Here is a 19,044-nt window from a genome sequence, read left to right on the forward strand (position 1 = left end):
CTATATGGGTTCAAGCAGTCTGTACACACAGCTTGTAGCATCCACTTTCTAAAACTTTCCACTTACACCATCACAGATCGTTCAGTCTATTAGTTCTTTGCTCTTCTGAAAAGACCGCAGGTTTGTCCAATAGGAGCCAAAAAATAAACATTATCCATATTAGGCAATAAACTCTCTGAACGAGTGAATTCCACGCACCTTGTGGAAACCACATCTCGTATTTTCAACGAAAACAAAAACTATTTCACAGTCTCCCACAAATGAACCTTAGTGTCCATACTTGAATCCGAATTGAAATTGGGAGAGAACAAAAATGACTGGAAGGAACTGGATTTGAACTGGTGACTGCTAGGGGCGATGTTTCAATGGGGCTTTGGTAAAAGACAGTAAAAAGCATTGCTCTCAAATTGCAGTGCTATATACATGTTATAGAGAGATTGTGCCTTTGATCTACTGGTCCTGTTGCCGGACAGAGTTAGAATACATGCCCTGTAGCCAGCACCCTACAGTGAATGGGTTTCGTGCAGTCTAGAACGAAGCTCTCGTGTTATTTGAATTGGAAGTCTTGTCAGTGTATGTATGTTCTCTGGGGGGTTTTATGTCATACTTCATATTTTTAATGGTTTTTTGGTCATAACCTGAAAACTATACTTTTTTGTATAAGTACAAAAATAATTCTTACAGATTTGTAATCTGGACATCAAGCAGTACTAGGCATTGTGTTTATTTAATCGTTTTAAGCAGTTTTTAGACTTCACCTACTCTTAAACTAATTTCATTGGTCAGTTACAGCACAATTTGCATACCAAACAAAACGTTTTTGTACAATATAGGTAGGGAGATCCACCTAAAACTTGCAAGTGAAATTTCATCCGAAGGTCATTAGCGGATTTACGGGAAAAGATGGTTTAACCGTATCAATAAAATCCAAAATTCAAAAAGCTGCTTCATGTGTTGGCTATTTAAAATGTGTTTTCTACCTTTACTGGTTTTGGAGATATTGCAATTTTACGGACTGACTATAAATAAAAATACCAAGTTTTTAAAAACATAAAATTTTCAATCCTGATACCCCCAGTAGTCTTGTACCTGCATATCATTTTTCAATGCAATCGGCTGAGTGGTTCTGGGTAAGAAGTTTTTTTTAGATTTCCATACTGCTAGAATAGAACCAAAAAGTGGGTCACAGGTGGGTAAAGATTTATACTCCACCAGGTAGCCCAAGCGATTTGGTAATGAACATGTGTAGAAAGTTAACAGGTGTGGCATGCAGTTTTCTCGCAAAATGAAACAAACAGTTGTTTTTTCTGACAACAGAAAAAGAAAAATAATGTGAGTGAGAACAATAGTTTTCACTTGAAAGCCTAATTAAGTAATAGCATGTTACATTGTAGTATATACTGATCAGTATTCCTAAAACACCTTGATAGTGAAAATATGACATACATGTCAACCAGAATTGGCTTTGGGATATTGTCACAGTGGTTGGTGTCTGTCCACCTGTTTATTTGTAAAACACATATTGCTAGATTTACCAATACTTGTAGCACATATACAGGTACAATTTGGATTTGGAAAGTACCTTGCTCATTTCCTTTGACCTATGTAAGTTATATTCAAGGTCATTGAAGAATACGTGCTGCTGCTTTTTGCTACTTTTGAAATTTGGCTGCAGGGTATTGTTGCTGTCTGTCACACCTTCCCTGTGTATTAGATATGCATATCTCAATAAAAGAGTGTACTTGGGTAAAACAAAGTTATGTCATTTATGCATAAAGGTAAGGCTTTGAATCCTCTAATTGAATTTTGTCCTGATTGGTCAATATTGGTGGCGGCCATCTTTAATCTTTATATATCTTTTACTGCTGAAGCAAATGAGTATGGCTTCGAGCACCAATCAAATAAATGAATCAAATCTGACGCTCTAATTGGGGAATAGTTTTATTGGCCATCCTTAATTTACTAAAAATTAAAATATCTCATACTTCACTTACCATAACCATATGAATCAATAGTGTGCCTAAATGATGACTTTACACAATCAAGGTGTATTCTGTTATCTATTTAAGTTGCATGTTTTGCTGTCGAGATTAATGGCACTTTATTTCCAACCAAGCCTTAGATTCAGTGTCAGAGTCTACATTTAGCATTTTTAAAAACTATTCCTAAAGTTGTTGTGGTGAACCTTATATATCTTGTAGAATGCTACCCAGTTTCTCTCCAGTTCAGGGAAGTGTAACTCAAAGGGAAGTAAGTCAGTGTGTTGTGAAGTCATCTCTTGCGGCAATACACAGCCTGAACTTCCCGGGGAAAATATTCTGATCCTGACGGCATATTGATTGATTATTCCAGGACGTAGATAGCCTTTGGCTAGGTTTTTTAAAACGGAACTGAGATATCCTGCCCTGGTATTTATAAGAACATATGGAAAAACATGGTGAGCTTATGATTTATGCATATGCTGGATCCGTTGGGATCTGAAGTCCACAGCGTTATCGACCACCTATGGAAATTTTACTTATGTCTGCGAGCAGTGTAATGCAGGGAAGTGTTAAGACGTAAAATTTCAATTTACCAATTACCCTACAAAGACATTGTTAGGTTGCACAGTTTCACGGTTTCTGTCTTCCAGTTGGAGGCAATTACCAGCAATCTTTGTACATGTATCACAGCTATAACCATGACATTTTTTTGGCCAATTTGCAAACATGATCATTACGGTTATGGTTTTCTGGTATAAGACCTTATGATCAGACTACCTAGCGGGTATGTTCATATTGATACACTGTGTACTGATTACATGTACTTAAGAAGACGCATAGAAATTGTCCAAAAGTCAGGTATGTGTGGCATAGATGTATGTTAGTCAGCCACCTATTGCTGCAACATAACTCTAAGCCTATGTATTTTTTTTGTAATTATTGATACCAGAGCTAATATAAATCTTCTGAAGTGGTTCTAGCTAATAATTTTATTTAACCAAATGAAAGGCTTTTTTCAGAGGCTTAAAACAAAAGACAACAAACAATTCAACCTTCGTTTTGGAAGAGGTGTGCGAACAGGCCTAAATGGCTAGAGCTGTTATTTTCTCATGTGATTGATAGTTATAGATCAACTTTTAATGCTGAATTCTTACCAGGCAATGAGATATGCCGTGTTAGATATATCGAAAACACATTGTCACTCATTCGTACTCCACTCTTTTAGAGCTAAAAGACATACTTGAGCTATGGACAGTATGCACAATTTATATTGATGCATTTTTTCTTCTGTTGTCTTTTCATTTTACTGGACAGCGAAATCTTTGGTCTAGAATAAATATGTTATAAATATGTATAAGCTGTCGGGGTAAGTTCGTGAAATTGAGAATTGTTGAAATCAGTTAAAGTTGAGCAGTTCATTTTAATCTACATCATTCAGACCATAAACTTGTTGAATTAGATTAACACTAACCAATCTATAAAGTGGTTGTAAATAGTGAGTGTATGGAAATTAACATCACTGCTAATTTTGTTTGCCTTATTTGCTCTATTTCCTCTATTAGTCTTTTGAGCTTAATGCTTACATGTGTAAAATTAAATCAAGGAAACATTCTGAATGTTATTCATGCATGTATTTATGCATGGGGTTTAAGTCATACTTAACAATTTTTCAGTCATGTGACTAGGAAGAGCCATTAGGTTTGTGTACATATACTGTCTTCTTGTGGCAGGACGAGTCCATGCTGCCAAAGTGCTGTCGCCACTGAAGTGTCATTCCGAAGACACCAGACATCACACCCCACCCAGTTACATTGTACTGACACTGGGCCAGCCGTTCCTGTTCCTTGCTTTAACCTCATAGTGCTGAGTGCCAAGTGAGCCGGAAATAAGCACCATTTATGAAGTCTTTGGTATGACTCGACCACTGGTCTCTCGATTTTAAGGCGGACCATCTAACCATTGGCAAACCAAAGCGTAATTGTTATCCATTCTAAAGTTTTGTTAAGCTGCAAACTTTAACCCCAGCAACATGGTTTTATTCTCATTATAGTTGTTGATGTACATCAGCTATCTCCATAGAACTCTATTATGACTTATATATATAGATCACTTTGGAACATATAGTAGACATATTACATACATTTACATAAAGTTTAGTGTGTCATAAGGTACATATTTAGAAAATACTCTTTTACACATAATATCATAAAATTAATTTTGGTCCTGAGGCAGGTTTGCCTTACAGAGAATGCATTGCTTTCTTTAAATTATCACATACAAAAACAAAAAGGGGAGAAAAAGAATTTTCTTTCGTTATATGTATTGTATCCAGCAGAATGAGTGAACAACCCATTTAGAAATATGATATTGTGGATATAGGTAAGTAAAAGTAAAAATCAATGACAGGCTCAATACTCTCCCAATTGATACCTTGGAAACAACCTTTTTTAAGCCATAATGTGTTTCTTTTCATGTACATGTAGTTTATTCCAGCTGTTCCTGCTGGTTGTGGCACAAAAGGGTTCATATCATAGGATACCAAACTATTGATTTCATCATAGAAGAGGTACACCTCATTGTTCAGGATCTGCTACTGAAAGGGACCTGGGTTAAAAAACTGTGATATTGCTCAGTGTCAGACGGATAGTTTGTACGTAAATGTGTGTCATATGAGATGGTATTTATTGGCAGAAACTGGAGATTCCTGTTCATCATGACTCCTAGTTCATGCTGTGAGTTATATGAAGGCCATAGGATTGGTAAATCACAAATATTGACAGGTCACTCAGGAATTCAGTCCAACAAATTTGCAATAAGTCTGTGGGATGAAATAAGGATATATGGCTCATAAATTCTTACGCAGAAGACTGGCCAGCTTTACAGTTTGAGGCTAAACATCTAAAACTCTCATCAATTTAACATTTCTTTTTTTTTTCTCCCTGCTTCATCAATAGAAATGATGGCAACCAGTTGACTGCTTGGGTTTTGTCATAAACAGAACAATATTTACAAGCGGGTGGGTCAGGCACTTTAGTTTCTACACAATACACAATGGGATTTAGTCGCCTGTGAACCATCTAAATGCATGAGTGCTGTTGATCCGTGTGCTATCGGAAGCAGTCATCTCAATGTATAGACTTATCCTTGCCTCTAGAGGGGAAATCTCAGCTTGTGCCTCTACTATAGAGCACACAGCTGATCGGAGTTTCATTCCCCCCATGGGGCCAACTCACTTGATGGGATATTAAGTCTAGCAGACCTGTGGTAACTTATCCAATGATAGAACTCATTTTGACCACTCAGGTTACATTTGTCAGTTTCCCTTCCAGACGAGATCTCCTGTCATATGCCTGTCAAACAGCACACTGAGACTTGCGTCATTCCACGGCTCATTATGTTAAATTGTGACAGGAGCAGACTTTTTTTTATTTTTTTATCCAAACCTTGGTATCATGCAAAGTGCATAGACAAAAATTACATTTTCTGGGTATTAAAGGATATACGAAACGTAACGTTTTCATTAAGTTTATGTCATGTCCAAACATGTAGGGGTAAAATAAGATTCTTTTCCTTCCTCATAAGGTATATTGATCATTTTAAGGTGCATTGATCATTTTAAGAGAAAGGCTTTATCAGCTTAACAGGTTCAACAGTCAGTGAAGAAGACCTGCAGTGATATTGGTTGTAACATTGTCAATGCAACCATGAGAAAAACAGTGAACATGAGACAATTGAAAATATTGGTCAGAAAATGTTTTATGCTGAGTGCAAGTTACTCCAGAAAATTCCTGAGGTCCAGAAAACCATTGTCAGACTTTTCATGTATGATTACTGTCATGTTTGATATTTTCTTCTTGATATCTGTTATATCATACATTGTTCACATTGTCTTTGTGTTTCAGTTGAACAAGAAGTTAATTGAAGAAATCAACATTTTGGGAACAAAAAATGTAATCAAGGGTAAGTATATCACAAGTGGGAAGCTCTTAAAGTAGATCGCCCTGTGCTGCGCCTTCCAAACTGCAGATATAGGGTTTGATGTCCCCTGAATTGATTCCGATTCTTTAAAACCGAAGAAAAATGGCAGAACTTGGTGATCAGAAAATGTACTCCTCTACGATCTAGCCATCATTGGCCTTATGACATCACAGCAGTACATTTGCTGCAGGCATCTGAGTCTTTGCTATGCGTACAACACAGAGTACAGGAAACAATCGCTATACTTTTACAGACAATTTCGGTATTATTCCATGCCCAAGTGTGGCTGGCGACTCCAGTAACACAACGCAGGATACTGTAAAGTTTCATACATGACCTAAAAATACCACAGATTGAGAAAATATGGACCAGATCTCATTAAATATGCCCTTTGATTTACCGGGAACCCGATTGTGGCCGTATGAGCCATACCTTCTGAAAGAAAAGGCCGAAGGACGAGTCTTATAATGCCCCCCCCCCCCCTAAAAACAACAGCAAAAGAAAAAGTGTCCAAATTTTCACTCCCAGAATGTAAAAGTTGTTTACCTACTTGTTTGAAACAGCAGGCTGTGACATGAACTGAGGGGAGCCACTAGCCTTTGCCCTACAACAGCTACGAGGCTACAGGGCGGAACCCCAGCCGAGTTCACATCTCACCCACAGGTCGCTGTGCGTGATGTACTTTGAAGCCCATAACGCAAACCTAAACAAAATTTAAATTGGTGTTTCTGTGTGTTACCAATTGATGTTTCCATTTAATAGAATTCAAACCTTATCTATGTTTGCGGGTGATACTTTTTTGAAACATAGAACATTAGCTCCAGTGTTACTTTTACCGATGTTAATGACAGACTCTCGTCTGTCATTCCAACTCACAATCCACTGGCCGCACTGCATGGATCCTCGTGTTGCAGCTGGTCTCGCTTGACCTGGCTATAAAAATTCATAGTGGACTATAAAACCTGGCCACATTCTCCACAGATATTTCCATAATTCTGTTGATGTCCAATTTGTGTCAGACAAACCAAATGGGAGCATGTTTGTGTCATCTACATGGCTGGAATGTGAGAAGAAATTGGTCATGGTATTGCCCAGTTGCTCTGCTATACCTGGTTTTCCTGGATCTAGCTCTGGTAGCCTATCTTTCAAAATATTTGTTGTAAAACTGATGTACTCATATTATTTCCAAGCTGGTAATTAAAAGGTGTACACGCAGGGGTAATTACAGATCAGGTCATATTTTGGCTTCTGGAAAAGCACACATGCAGTGGGTAGGCCTAATGCATGGATTCGACAGTGCTCTACAGTGCGTGTCAATACATAATCCCAGCAGGTCTTACTGGCATGACATCACCAGGCTACATCTTCCCGGTGGACAAGATGGACAGAGGATCCAACTTTAATGTTTTTTTTTTTAAATGCAGATTACAGACTAACATAGCATAAATATTTTATCTATGGAACATTTAGTGTGAAAATAGTCATTGAGGATCTCCTTTAAACAGATCTCGTATTGGATAGCAGTTTCATTTTGATTAAGAGATACCTATGATTCATAAGAAATTAATGGAGAAAAACTCCATAAAAGAGCAAGTTATGAAATGTACATAACAACCTTCATAAGAAAAGTTCCTGGCTGAAGTTTACAGGACAGGTCAAGGTTTGTTTATCATTAAAGTTTAATATATACCTGTACTAGGCAGATGGTCAAGCCGTTCTTATATATTAGTTAATATGATATTTTTGTAATCAATCTCTCAAAATAAGATAGACATGAAAGTGTCTATGGGCCCAATCTCTCCATGCCTGGGCTTGGTATTAACCAGCATTTAGCTTGTTAATCTTAAGATCTGCCATTAGGGGATCTTCTTTGGCTGTCTTGTTTAGTTCTGCTGGGTCTTATACTAATGTAAGATGGGGAACTGTAGCCCATCATTCACTGTTTATACCAGAGGTGAAGGTCATCTTTCCACACCTGTTTCTGCTTTTACTTGTATGGGATACATTGACCTAATTCTTGCCATTTTGCTTATAAGGCATTTCAAAAGTGTGCCATTTACTCCAAAATGCAACAACTTGAACGCAAGACATTTGTCATGTACTACGTAAAGGAATGATTGTGTTGGTTTTCTCTGTCTGAGTTGCTCCACACAACCACAGTCATCACAGACAAATACATAAAGAAATAAATGTACTGATCTTCGCTGAAATTACGACCATATTTGTCTTCCAGGAAAAGCTAGTCTTATTTCATAAATCATTCAAAGACAGGGTGGTTGTTGGACAAGTTACAGATAGATTGTTTTTAATATTAATTTATTATCAACTGAAAAAAAACACTTCAATAGGGTTATTCAAAGATTCAGCAATACAATTCAGCAATACACAGATTTTATAAGAAACAGGTGTTATATAGCACCACAGAATTTGGAATATTCATGCGGGGCACACGTATCTGACAGCTTTAAACTTGTGGATCATCCTTGTTTTTTTTCCAGCTGTGCTTATTTATGTACTTAGTGTACATGTAGTTAATACCTAAAAATCATACATATTAAATGGTTATACTAAATTGTAGCAAAGGCCTAACTTTCAAAAATTTCTAATGTTGAAATCTATGGGAATTTCCCTACCTAGGATTGAACCTGGTCTCCAGCTTAGGAGACAGACCTTGTAACAGCCTTTTCATTACCATGGACCTATTGAAGGATGTTAGTTCATTCTTAACAACAGATGGTACGAGCCTAATATGATAACTTGTTTATTTGATTCTGGCATTTTTTTGATACCAAAGTTGATTCCTTGGAGTCATGTGGGTGCCGAGACAGACTAGTTTTACATGCTGTATCGCTAAAGTCTGCCACTATGTACATGAAAAAATGATATAGGACACAGTTTTCACAAAAAAATATGTAAAAAATTCTGTAAAGTTTTGAAAGCGGAAAAGATGAAGCTCACCATTGGGGATGTGGCACTAACGGACAATTCACTCCGAGTATCGATTTTGTAGAGGCCCTTATGAACTTGGCCAATCACTAGCGCTGAAATCGTCATGTGAAAATTGGCTGTCACATCAAAAAACCTATTAACTCTCAATTTTCAGTGTGATTTCTTATGGTGAATAGATAGATATGGATGCAATAATTTGGATTTTGGAGTTTAAGTGTTAAAATGATGCATTTTGAACCACACATTCATAAGCAGGGAACTGAGAACAGCTGCCTGTGTCACATTTATGCGTACATATTGGGCAGGATACTACAGTAACTTGTCAGGGTGAGCTGGCAAGGAAACTGCCTCGGGAGAGTCATTACTTGATGAAAAATATGGTGGCTTTGCATTATTTTTCCTTAGCAAAGTCAGATTTATTACGAAAATATCTTCCCAAAGTTTGAATGAAAGGGTCTGTTATCAGTCAGAAGGTCCTGCTATGTTCGGTAAATTCCCTGAAGTCGATACAGCCAGCTAAGCCAAATGGTTACACCTATGCAGGACAAGAATTCGCAGGGCCACTAAAGCATGATGCTTGTGTCCACGAACATCACCCTGAGTGAGTGCCAAACTGAAAGAAACATCTGATACTCTTTGGCTGGGTATCAGACATTTTGTTTGTATTTTCTTATTGTCACATTGTCTAATATTGAGTGTACTGGAGAGCTTCTAGGTTTGTGACGTCACTCTGATAGCTATAACATGGCAAAATGGCATCGCCAAATGAGTGGCTAGGTATTGATAATTGTTTGCTATTTGGTTTGTTGATAAGCAGTGTAGATTTTTTAAAATATATTTTGAACATTTCTGGAATACTACTTAATTAATTAATTGAGGTTTAGTGGATGAATTTATGTTCACTTTGAGAAATGGGCATATTTTACTCACTGAAGTTTCAGTGGATGCACTCTGAGCTTGATTCTGTCGTAGTGTATTGGTGTGTATAATGTGTACCGGCTAACCCTGTATAGTGCTTGGTGCATATAGCCTGGCAGACCATCCACAGAATGGCTTTTTGTTGGCAAGACTGGTGTTAGATTCTCTGTTCTGGTGTTGGACAGTCTCCAAGGCGATTCTGCTAACAGATACAAACCATGAGGAAGACAATAGAGGCAATTATTCTGAAGTATTGCTGTATATGTGCCAAGTTTTGACCAATCAGTTTGGTTACATATTTAGAGATGTGAACTATCTGCATAGAATCAGGCCATAAATGACCTCCATCTCTGAGATGGAGATTTCTGAGACAAAGTACATGAGAAAGTCTGACCCGGATTTGGCTAAGGTAACTGGGTGGACAATGCCAAGGACGGTTGCACTAATTACAAAGATTGATCAAGGATATTATGTTGCTTTGGAAGATGATTCTCCGGAAGGGATAACTTTCAGTGAGAGACGCTCCAAAATCGATAGCCGTGGACCCCTATTGATAATTCTCCTCCATACCAAAAAGAGCGCTCCCCAGTGTCTAAAAACTTAAGAACTATCCAATTGACCGTGTCTAACCTGGCGACTTACGAGAACAAATGTTGTGCCTGTGTTAGCCATTTTCGGCGACCATTAAGCCCACTGAGCTGTCTGGAAACAGTAGGTATTAACACGAGATGTTATTGTGTGGGTGTCCATTGGTTGGAAGCTGGACACGATCGTACTTTAGTGGAACATGTCTCCCAGTCTGTCACTGATTGTGTTCTCTACAGGTATTGGGGTGAAGCATCAGGGACACCAGCAGCTACCAGACTATGCAAGTCATCAGACTCTGACATTCTTGTAATTTCACACTTTTGGCAGCGTTGGCAACATACCGTGTGATTAAGTGATTCCAGAGGGTCAAATAATTTTAACTTATGGACATCGCTTTTCACTGTCTTTTCTCTGGAAACCTGATCTTTAATGCAATGTAAAGGGGTTTGAACAAATCTAGTTATTCCCGTTATATTGATATTTGTAAATACCAACATGGTAAAAGGTCCTGTAACACAGTTGTCCTTGAAGAAGGTATAAAACCAATATCTTTATAAAGATGTGCTCCAGATAGCACAGTTTCTTTGTTGCCTGCACACATTTACTCCCATGGTGTACACACACACACACATATATGTGTATACATATATATATATATATATATATATAGTGACATAAGGGTGCTGTTGTGGAGAAAGACATTCATACTTTCACTAGTATAGTTACCACTACATAACAAGAGTACAAAATAAGGCCCACTAAGTGGAATGTGCTGTAACTTTTCTTTTGTACAACGTTGCAATGAAGTTGCGTGTAGCAAATGTGGGGCGTGTTGCACTTTGAATATGGGTAAGGCCTCATCTGGCTGATGTAATGGATGAGCATAGGGTCATGGTGTAAAGAGAGGACATTGATAGAAAGAGGAATCAAGAACATTTCTCATAGGTTTTCCTCACACTATTCCCCACAAGTACAACTCCAACAGGAAGCCTGTGTTTTACCAGATGTTTGAATTGTTGCCCACACCTTTCAGGAGCAGCCAGTGGTAAAAGATTTAACAGATAAGGTTAATTATAAGAAACCCTATCTGGCCTATTTCGGCTGACTGTTTGCAGGCTGGGTGTTTGGGGGCGTTTAATGATGGCATGATTGTGAAGATGGGCAATCAAAGGTGGGCATGAGCGAGTGGAAAGCGCCAGTTGTAACACCTCAACATATCAAGTTTGGTAAAGGGCTTGTTTCATTCAAACCTGTCCTCTTGCATCTCAAGTGCATCAGGAACCACTGAAGGTGTTCAAACTGAAGCTATCTGGCCAATGAAAGCACTCTGTTTATTATCACTGTCAATGATGGTGCTTTTGTGAGTTTCCCATTTGAGTTAGTTCATGATTCTGACTGTTCCATAGAGGGCAAAAGGAGAGTCTGTGGGCAGCCCATCAGTAGGTATGTGATAAACAAAGCCAATACCTATCTACCCTAGACCTGAATTAACAACTATTCTTGGCCTTAGTTAAACATACTTAAGCGGTTGCGTGAGGGTTGGTCCCGTACAGATGGTAAGCCCATCTTGCTACCATTCTCTTGTGGTAAGTAAACAAGGAGGAAAGATAAAACCAGGCCACATAGCTTTTCCCAATTTCGTGTCCATCATGACGAGTTTTTGTAAGAGGTACTTTTTGCAGCTTCCAGCTATTTCTATCGTAGTTTTGTTCGTTTATTTGTGTAGCCCCATGACATTGCATCACTGCAGTTGTTACAACAGAAACACATTGCAACTGTGGCGTACGCTTAATGTGTTTAAGGGTGATGCACATAATGCTATGTTTGGGTTTAATCTAAAGATCACATGTATTTTATCTGTCACAGGCAGAAAGTAGAAGTTTGTTACTTGTGGTATTAGCAGTGGAACTGTTTGTACAGATGTTTGTTATGCTTGTTTAGAATTGCTCAGATAGTTGAAGATAAGATATTTATTTAGTCTTCTGGGTGTGTTGAAGAAAAATCACAGTGACTTGAAGAAAATGAGGGAGTTGCAGCAGTGGGCTTTGTGTGTATAATTACAAGCTTGGTTGAGACTGGGGCCAAAATTATCCCAGTGTGTAGGTTCAGTAGAAAGTGCTTGCTAAAACTCCACTAAACAAAATATTTACAGTTGTCAGATGAATGGTTGTGTGGTTATGCAACACTGGGAGAGTGGGATGATGAATTCAGGGAGATAATGACCGTAAAAGTGCCTCCTCTGCCACTATGGCCCAAGTGTAGCAAACGTTCTTTGGTTAATAGGGACGTACATGTATTATTCATGTTAAAATGTTGTGAGGTACGAGTGCTTGTTTTAGATACATGCATTTTGTTGATACTCTAGTTGTGAGGTATGGATGATTAACATTGTGAGATGGGTGTGGTGTTGGTAGCCTTCTGTAGTTTGGGTAGGCCTACTCATATGTCGTATTTGTAGTCATCTGTGTGGTACTACAGGCCTAGTTGACACTGGGGCCAAAGTTATCCTGTTTGATATTGATACTCCTGTGTGGTATTATGTGCTTGTTTGAGACTGGGGCCAACATTATCCTGTGTGGTATTGGTAGTCTTCTGTAGTATGGGTACTCCTGTGTGGTGTTGGTAGTCTTCTGTAGTATGGTACTCCTGAGTGGTGTTGGTAGTCTTCTGTAGTATGGTACTCCTGTGTGGTGTTGGTAGTCTTCTGTAGTATGGTACTCCTATGTGGTGTTGGTAGTCTTCTGTAGTATGGGTACTCCTGTGTGGTGTTGGTAGTCTTCTATAGTATGGGTACTCCTGAGTGATGTTGGTAGTCTTCTGTAGTATGGGTACTCCTGAGTGGTGTTGGTAGTCCTCTATAGTATGGGTACTCCTGAGTGGTGTTGGTAGTCTTCCGTGGCATGGGTACTCCTGTGTGGTGTTGGTAGTCTTCTGTAGTATGGGTACTCCTGAGTGGTATTGGTAGTCTTCTGTAGTATGGTACTCCTGAGTGGTGTTGGTAGTCTTCTGTAGTATGGGTACTCCTGTGTGGTGTTGGTAGTCTTCTGTAGTATGGATACTCCTGTGTGGTGTTGGTAGTCTTCTGTAGTATGGATACTCCTGTGTGGTGTTGGTAGTCTTCTGTGGTATGGATACTCCTGAGTGGTGTTGGTAGTCTTCTGTAGTATGGGTACTCCTGAGTGGTGTTGGTAGTCTTCTGTAGTATGGGTACTCCTGTGTGGTGTTGGTAGTCTTCTGTAGTATGGATACTCCTGTGTGGTGTTGGTAGTCTTCTGTAGTATGGATACTCCTGTGTGGTGTTGGTAGTCTTCTGTGGTATGGATACTCCTGAGTGGTGTTGGTAGTCTTCTGTAGTATGGGTACTCCTGAGTGGTGTTGGTAGTCTTCTGTAGTATGGGTACTCCTGAGTGGTGTTGGTAGTCTTCTGTAGTATGGGTACTCCTGAGTGGTGTTGGTAGTCTTCTATAGTATGGTACTCCTGTGTGGTGTTGGTAGTCTTCTGTAGTATGGGTACTCCTGTGTGGTGTTGGTAGTCTTCTGTAGTATGGGTACTCCTGAGTGGTGTTGGTAGTCTTCTGTAGTATGGTACTCCTGAGTGGTATTGGTAGTCTTCTGTAGTATGGGTACTCCTGTGTGGTGTTGGTAGTCTTCTGTGGTATGGGTACTCCTGTGTGGTGTTGGTAGTCTTCTGTAGTATGGTACTCCTGTGTGGTGTTGGTAGTCTTCTGTAGTATGGGTACTCCTGAGTGGTGTTGGTAGTCTTCTGTAGTATGGTACTCCTGAGTGGTGTTGGTAGTCTTCTCTAGTATGGTACTCCTGTGTGTTGTTGGTAGTCTTCTATAGTATGGGTACTCCTGTGTGGTGTTGGTAGTCTTCTATAGTATGGGTACTCCTTTGTGGTGTTGGTAGTCTTCTATAATATGGGTACTCCTGAGTGATGTTGGTAGTCTTCTGTAGTATGTTTACTCCTGAGTGGTATTGGTAGTCTTTTGTAGTATCGGTACTCCTGTGTGGTGTTGGTAGTCTTCTGTGGTATGGGTACTCCTGTGTGGTATTATATTGTTATTGTGAGATATGGATGTTGATATTGTGAGGTATGGGTATATATGATGCTAGACATAGATGCTGTTGTGTGTTATGTATGCAGGTGAAGTATGGGTACTCTTGTTGTGATGTATGGATGCTGATGTTATGAGGCACTTGAACGAGTACTCTTGTTGTCAGGTATGGATGCTGATGTTATGAGGCACTTGAACGAGTACTCTTGTTGTCAGGTATGGATGCTGATGTTGTGAGGTACATGTATGGAATCTGATGTTGTGTGGTATGGATGTTGATGTTGTGAGGCATGGATGCTGATGTTTTGAGGTAAATGAACGAGTACTCTTGTTGTCAGGTATGGATACTGATGTTGTGAGGTACATGTATGGAATCTGATGTTGTGTGGTGTGGATGTTGGTGTTATGAGGTATGGATGTTGATGTTGTGAGGCATGGATGCTGATGTTGTGAGGTATGGGCACTGGTGTGAGGTACTTGAATGGGTACTCTTGTTGTGAGGTATTGATGCTGATGGTGTGAGGTACATGTATGGATGCTGATGGTGTGTGGTATGGATGTTGATGTTGTGAGGTGTGAATGCTGATGTGAGGTATGGATGTTGAGTTAATGAGGTACATGAATGGGCTCTTGTTGTGAGACATGGATGCTGATGTTGCGAGGTATGGGTGTTGATGTTATGAGGTACACGAATGGGTACTCTTGTTGTCGGGTATGGATGGTGATGTGAGGTATGGATGCTGATGTGAGGTATGGATGCTGATGTTGTGAGGTATGGTTGCTGATGTTGTGAGATATGGATATGAGGAATGGATGCTGATGTGAGGCATGGAGGTTGATGTTATGAGCTATGGGCACTCTTGTTGTGAGGCATGGATGCTGGTGTTGTAAGGTATGGATGCTGATTTGAGATATGGACGCTGATGTTGTGAGGTATGGATACTCTTATGGTGAGTGTAGATACTGTTGGTATGACGTGTATAGACGATGTTAAGTATTGATACTGTTTCAGTGGGTAAATCATGTTGTGAGTTATCGGTACTCTTGTTGTGAGGTGCTGAACTTGTGAGGCATGGATACTCCCTTTTGATATGGATACCTTGGAGTATGTATTTGTTAAAAACTCCTTTAATTTGGTTATATATATGTATGTAAGGCCCTCTCAAACTCATTGAGGTAAAGCTTTTCTCTTGTTGACAGGAACTTGAACACCAAATCTAATAAAAAAAAGACTAAGTCGCTGTTGTTATCCTGAACGGGTGTATGTTAAATTTTGTACGCAGCGCACAGATCATCTCACGTACATGTAGTTGTAAAAAGCCAACACTTCTTGCTCAATCCAGATGCCATTTGGGACATCATTTCAACAAGTTTTAAGTCAGGGATGCATAAGTTGGAAGTTTTGCACCCAAATCAAAAGCTTTACCAGCAGGTACTTATTAAGGTATACATAGGGAGGAGGTGGTGAAACATTCATATGCTGTAGGTTATAACCTTAATAGGATGGTATTGGCAAGTTTTGATACGGTTGCCTGGACAGTACATTGGAAAATCTTTGTATGTGTTTGCAGCTATTCAGACCACTATAAGAAGTCATCTTTTACTTAACTTATGCATTGAGTGAGAAAACAAGGGATGTTGTTTTCCTTTTGGTTACAAAGGTAAAGTTGGCAATTTACTGCTTTTTGGATGTTGATCTTTGGATGCCCCAGATTTTGATATTAACTTGTCAGACCCAATTTTAGACAAAATTTGCCAGTTGATAGTTCGTTAATGTTGGTTGATTATACCAGCACACATGCAGATTCTATATTGTCAGGGTATAAAATGAGATTTGCATATTGATAGGTTCCAATAAACTGAATTTGAGAGGATGCATATGTGGCTGTGTGTGAAAATAAATCATTGATGGACATTTAATTTGTAATTTACTTGGCAGAAATATATAGGTCTTGGATGTTTGTACTGGTTGTGTGAATACATCGTGAGTGTCTGATGAACTGTGCTCTATACTATCACAGTGAAATGAACTTTCTTGATTAGGGCTTCTTCTTGGACCAAACCTGAAGGTGAAAGGGCTGTATATCACAAATACCATCAAGGTTTGCAGTTTACAGATCAACAGACACAATGCCCAGCATATTTTTTGCTTGACTTCATTGAAACACCATCAATGTTCATCCACATGCGAAAGGAATAAATGTCGTTGCAAGTGCACTTGTATGTTTGCAAGGCCAATAGTTTCTTAACGCCCTATGAACTAATCTTGTCACAACAATGGCTCGACCTGCAGGAGAACTAGCATTGATTTTCCAGTTAAAAGAATTCAGGAAGCAATTTATCCATTAAGTAGGCTTGGGCTGGCCGAAGGTGCACCTTGTAATGCCTCTTTTCCACAAAGACCAGGTAGCAAACCTGCAAGATCACTTCAAAACCTGCCTTCAGCATACATGTATGTCACTATTGTAAAACATTACCAAGGTGGAAATGTTTAAAAGCCTGCCATGTCAAAATGACGAAGATAAAATAGACTTGAATGTGCTTCCTGTCAGGTAAAACTGCTGATGTCTGGGCCAGTGTGTGTGAATTCCTGGGTGTTTTCCTCATTGGGCGTGGTTTAAGAGTAGAGTCTTTCTCATAGACATTCTATATTATACAGGTGTCAAACAAGTTACTACCTGATCTGCTTGCCCTGTAAACATGGGAGTTCACACCTCAAATTTTTTAATAATGCATCTGTTCTCACACACCTAGATAAATTGCTATTGTGGGAGAACCTTACTTCATACTTATGCAATTATTGATATGAACAATAAGTAAAACTGAAGTCAGTGCTTTCCTTAAATATTGTTCTCATGAAAGGTAAAAATATGATGCATGTACATGTATTTATTTTCTAGTGTCCTTGGTTATCTTTTATGTTTCAGCTTCACTGTGTAATGTACGTATGTATTTCGTACACTTTTACTTTTTGTATTACATGTTTCTTCTGCACTGGAAATAGAATTCTGCTTCTATGAAGAACATGCATGTACATCTCATGTAGTTAAACAGCAAGACTGAAACCTGTACAGGGCCTTGTTAACTTTTAAAAAGCCAAGAATTTGCAATTTTCTAAATTCAAGGTTTTTTTTGTATTTGTAAGATGTTCTTATTAAGGTCATTTTGCATTGCTTTAAGCTTGTTTAAGTGCAAAATATTCATTCCACATAGCCTGGAAGATGTGGATTTGGGGCCTTGAAAAACCATGAAAATGCCTGGAAATTTGAAGTATTTAGAGTTAGCAGACCATGCTGTACTCTAGCCAATAATTTTCCATGAAGCAGTTCTGTCACCTGGACGTAAGATTTTTGAAAGCAAGTACAATTACATGTACAGTGATACAGCTCTTGATAATTGGCAGAGCTTTGGTTTATGTACTCAGAAGCAGAATTATTTCCTCTAAATCCTTGTACAGCACACCTGTCAGCCAATACTCAGGTATCATGACTGTACAACTGTACATCTCTACCTTTATTGCTACATATCCCAGTTCCAGCAAGAGCTATCAGGTATTGCCCTTGCCACCTGTGATTGCTATTTAGTGAGCAGTAAAACAGTATCAACTTCACAGATTTGATGGACATTAAGTGGTAGAAATATGTGCAAAGGTGATTAAGACGTACATGGATGCCAGCCAGTGGAAAGTCTATCTTAGTACCCATACTAAGATGGTATCTGTTCTGTCCTCATAAACCAAGAAATGGGTTGTGTTTGGGTGAAATGCCTTCTCTGATACTCATCTGTGTATTAAACAGAAGTTGTTCAAACCACATGCAGACCTTCCTTCGTGTGATCATATCTCTGGGTTATCTGTACCCTGGGAAAGGCTGGAGTAAGTAGACCCTTGCCAGACACCTACCATTTAGATTCCACAACATATGTACATAGTACAGTGTCTGAAAGAACTATTGTATAGCCTGAACAGAGCACTTTAGAAGCCGTGGGAGTTTCAGGGTCTCAAGAATCACTGACAGGAAACGCTTGTTATTAGGTAGGCCGTCAGAGGTATTGCCTAACCTATCCATGTTTCCTTGGAAATGATATGCAATGCAGGCGTGCAAGGACAGTGTTTGTTATTGTTCTCATTTAGATGGTGTAAGATATGGTTGTGCATGTTCAATTGTGAGATGCTTGTTAAGGATATATCAGGTTTAATTAAGTCAGAAAAAGTGGAATTTTTATTCTCAACTGTCTAATTTCCTCTTTTCCCATAAACCTGACAACTGTCATTCTTATGTTAATTCAGATAAGTCTATAGTTTTTCTGCTGTCATGTAGGCTGAAATAAAATGTCGTTCTTGACTTGAGGATGTATTCCATTTTTTTGGTGCCACCTAGCTTTGCGTGCCTATACCAACATTCCAAAGCTTCTGTCTCTTGTAGGAGGTGATTTTTTTTAGAAAAAGATGCTCAAATTAATGTATCTTTAAGAAAGAGTTTTTTTTTGTTTAATCTGGTCCAGATTCTTTTGAGACCTTAGGTGTTTAGCCATTGGTTAATTGAAATATTCTGAAGTACAGTATGTACATG

At 38.9% G+C, this 19,044-nt stretch overlaps 1 protein-coding gene across 1 annotated transcript in view; it reads left to right on the top strand.

The window, feature by feature from the left end:
• LOC135482067 (short-chain dehydrogenase/reductase family 42E member 1-like) overlaps nucleotides 1-19,044 on the top strand; it is an 88,725-nt gene that overhangs the window by 38,360 nt on the left and 31,321 nt on the right. Inside the window, exon 4 of the mRNA XM_064761899.1 lies at nucleotides 5,885-5,942. Coding sequence (XP_064617969.1) covers nucleotides 5,885-5,942 — 58 coding nt within the window. The remainder of the gene's footprint in view (nucleotides 1-5,884; nucleotides 5,943-19,044) is intronic.

Source organism: Liolophura sinensis, chromosome 1 (genome assembly GCF_032854445.1).
Source record: "Liolophura sinensis isolate JHLJ2023 chromosome 1, CUHK_Ljap_v2, whole genome shotgun sequence".
NCBI lineage: Eukaryota > Metazoa > Mollusca > Polyplacophora > Chitonida > Chitonidae > Liolophura > Liolophura sinensis.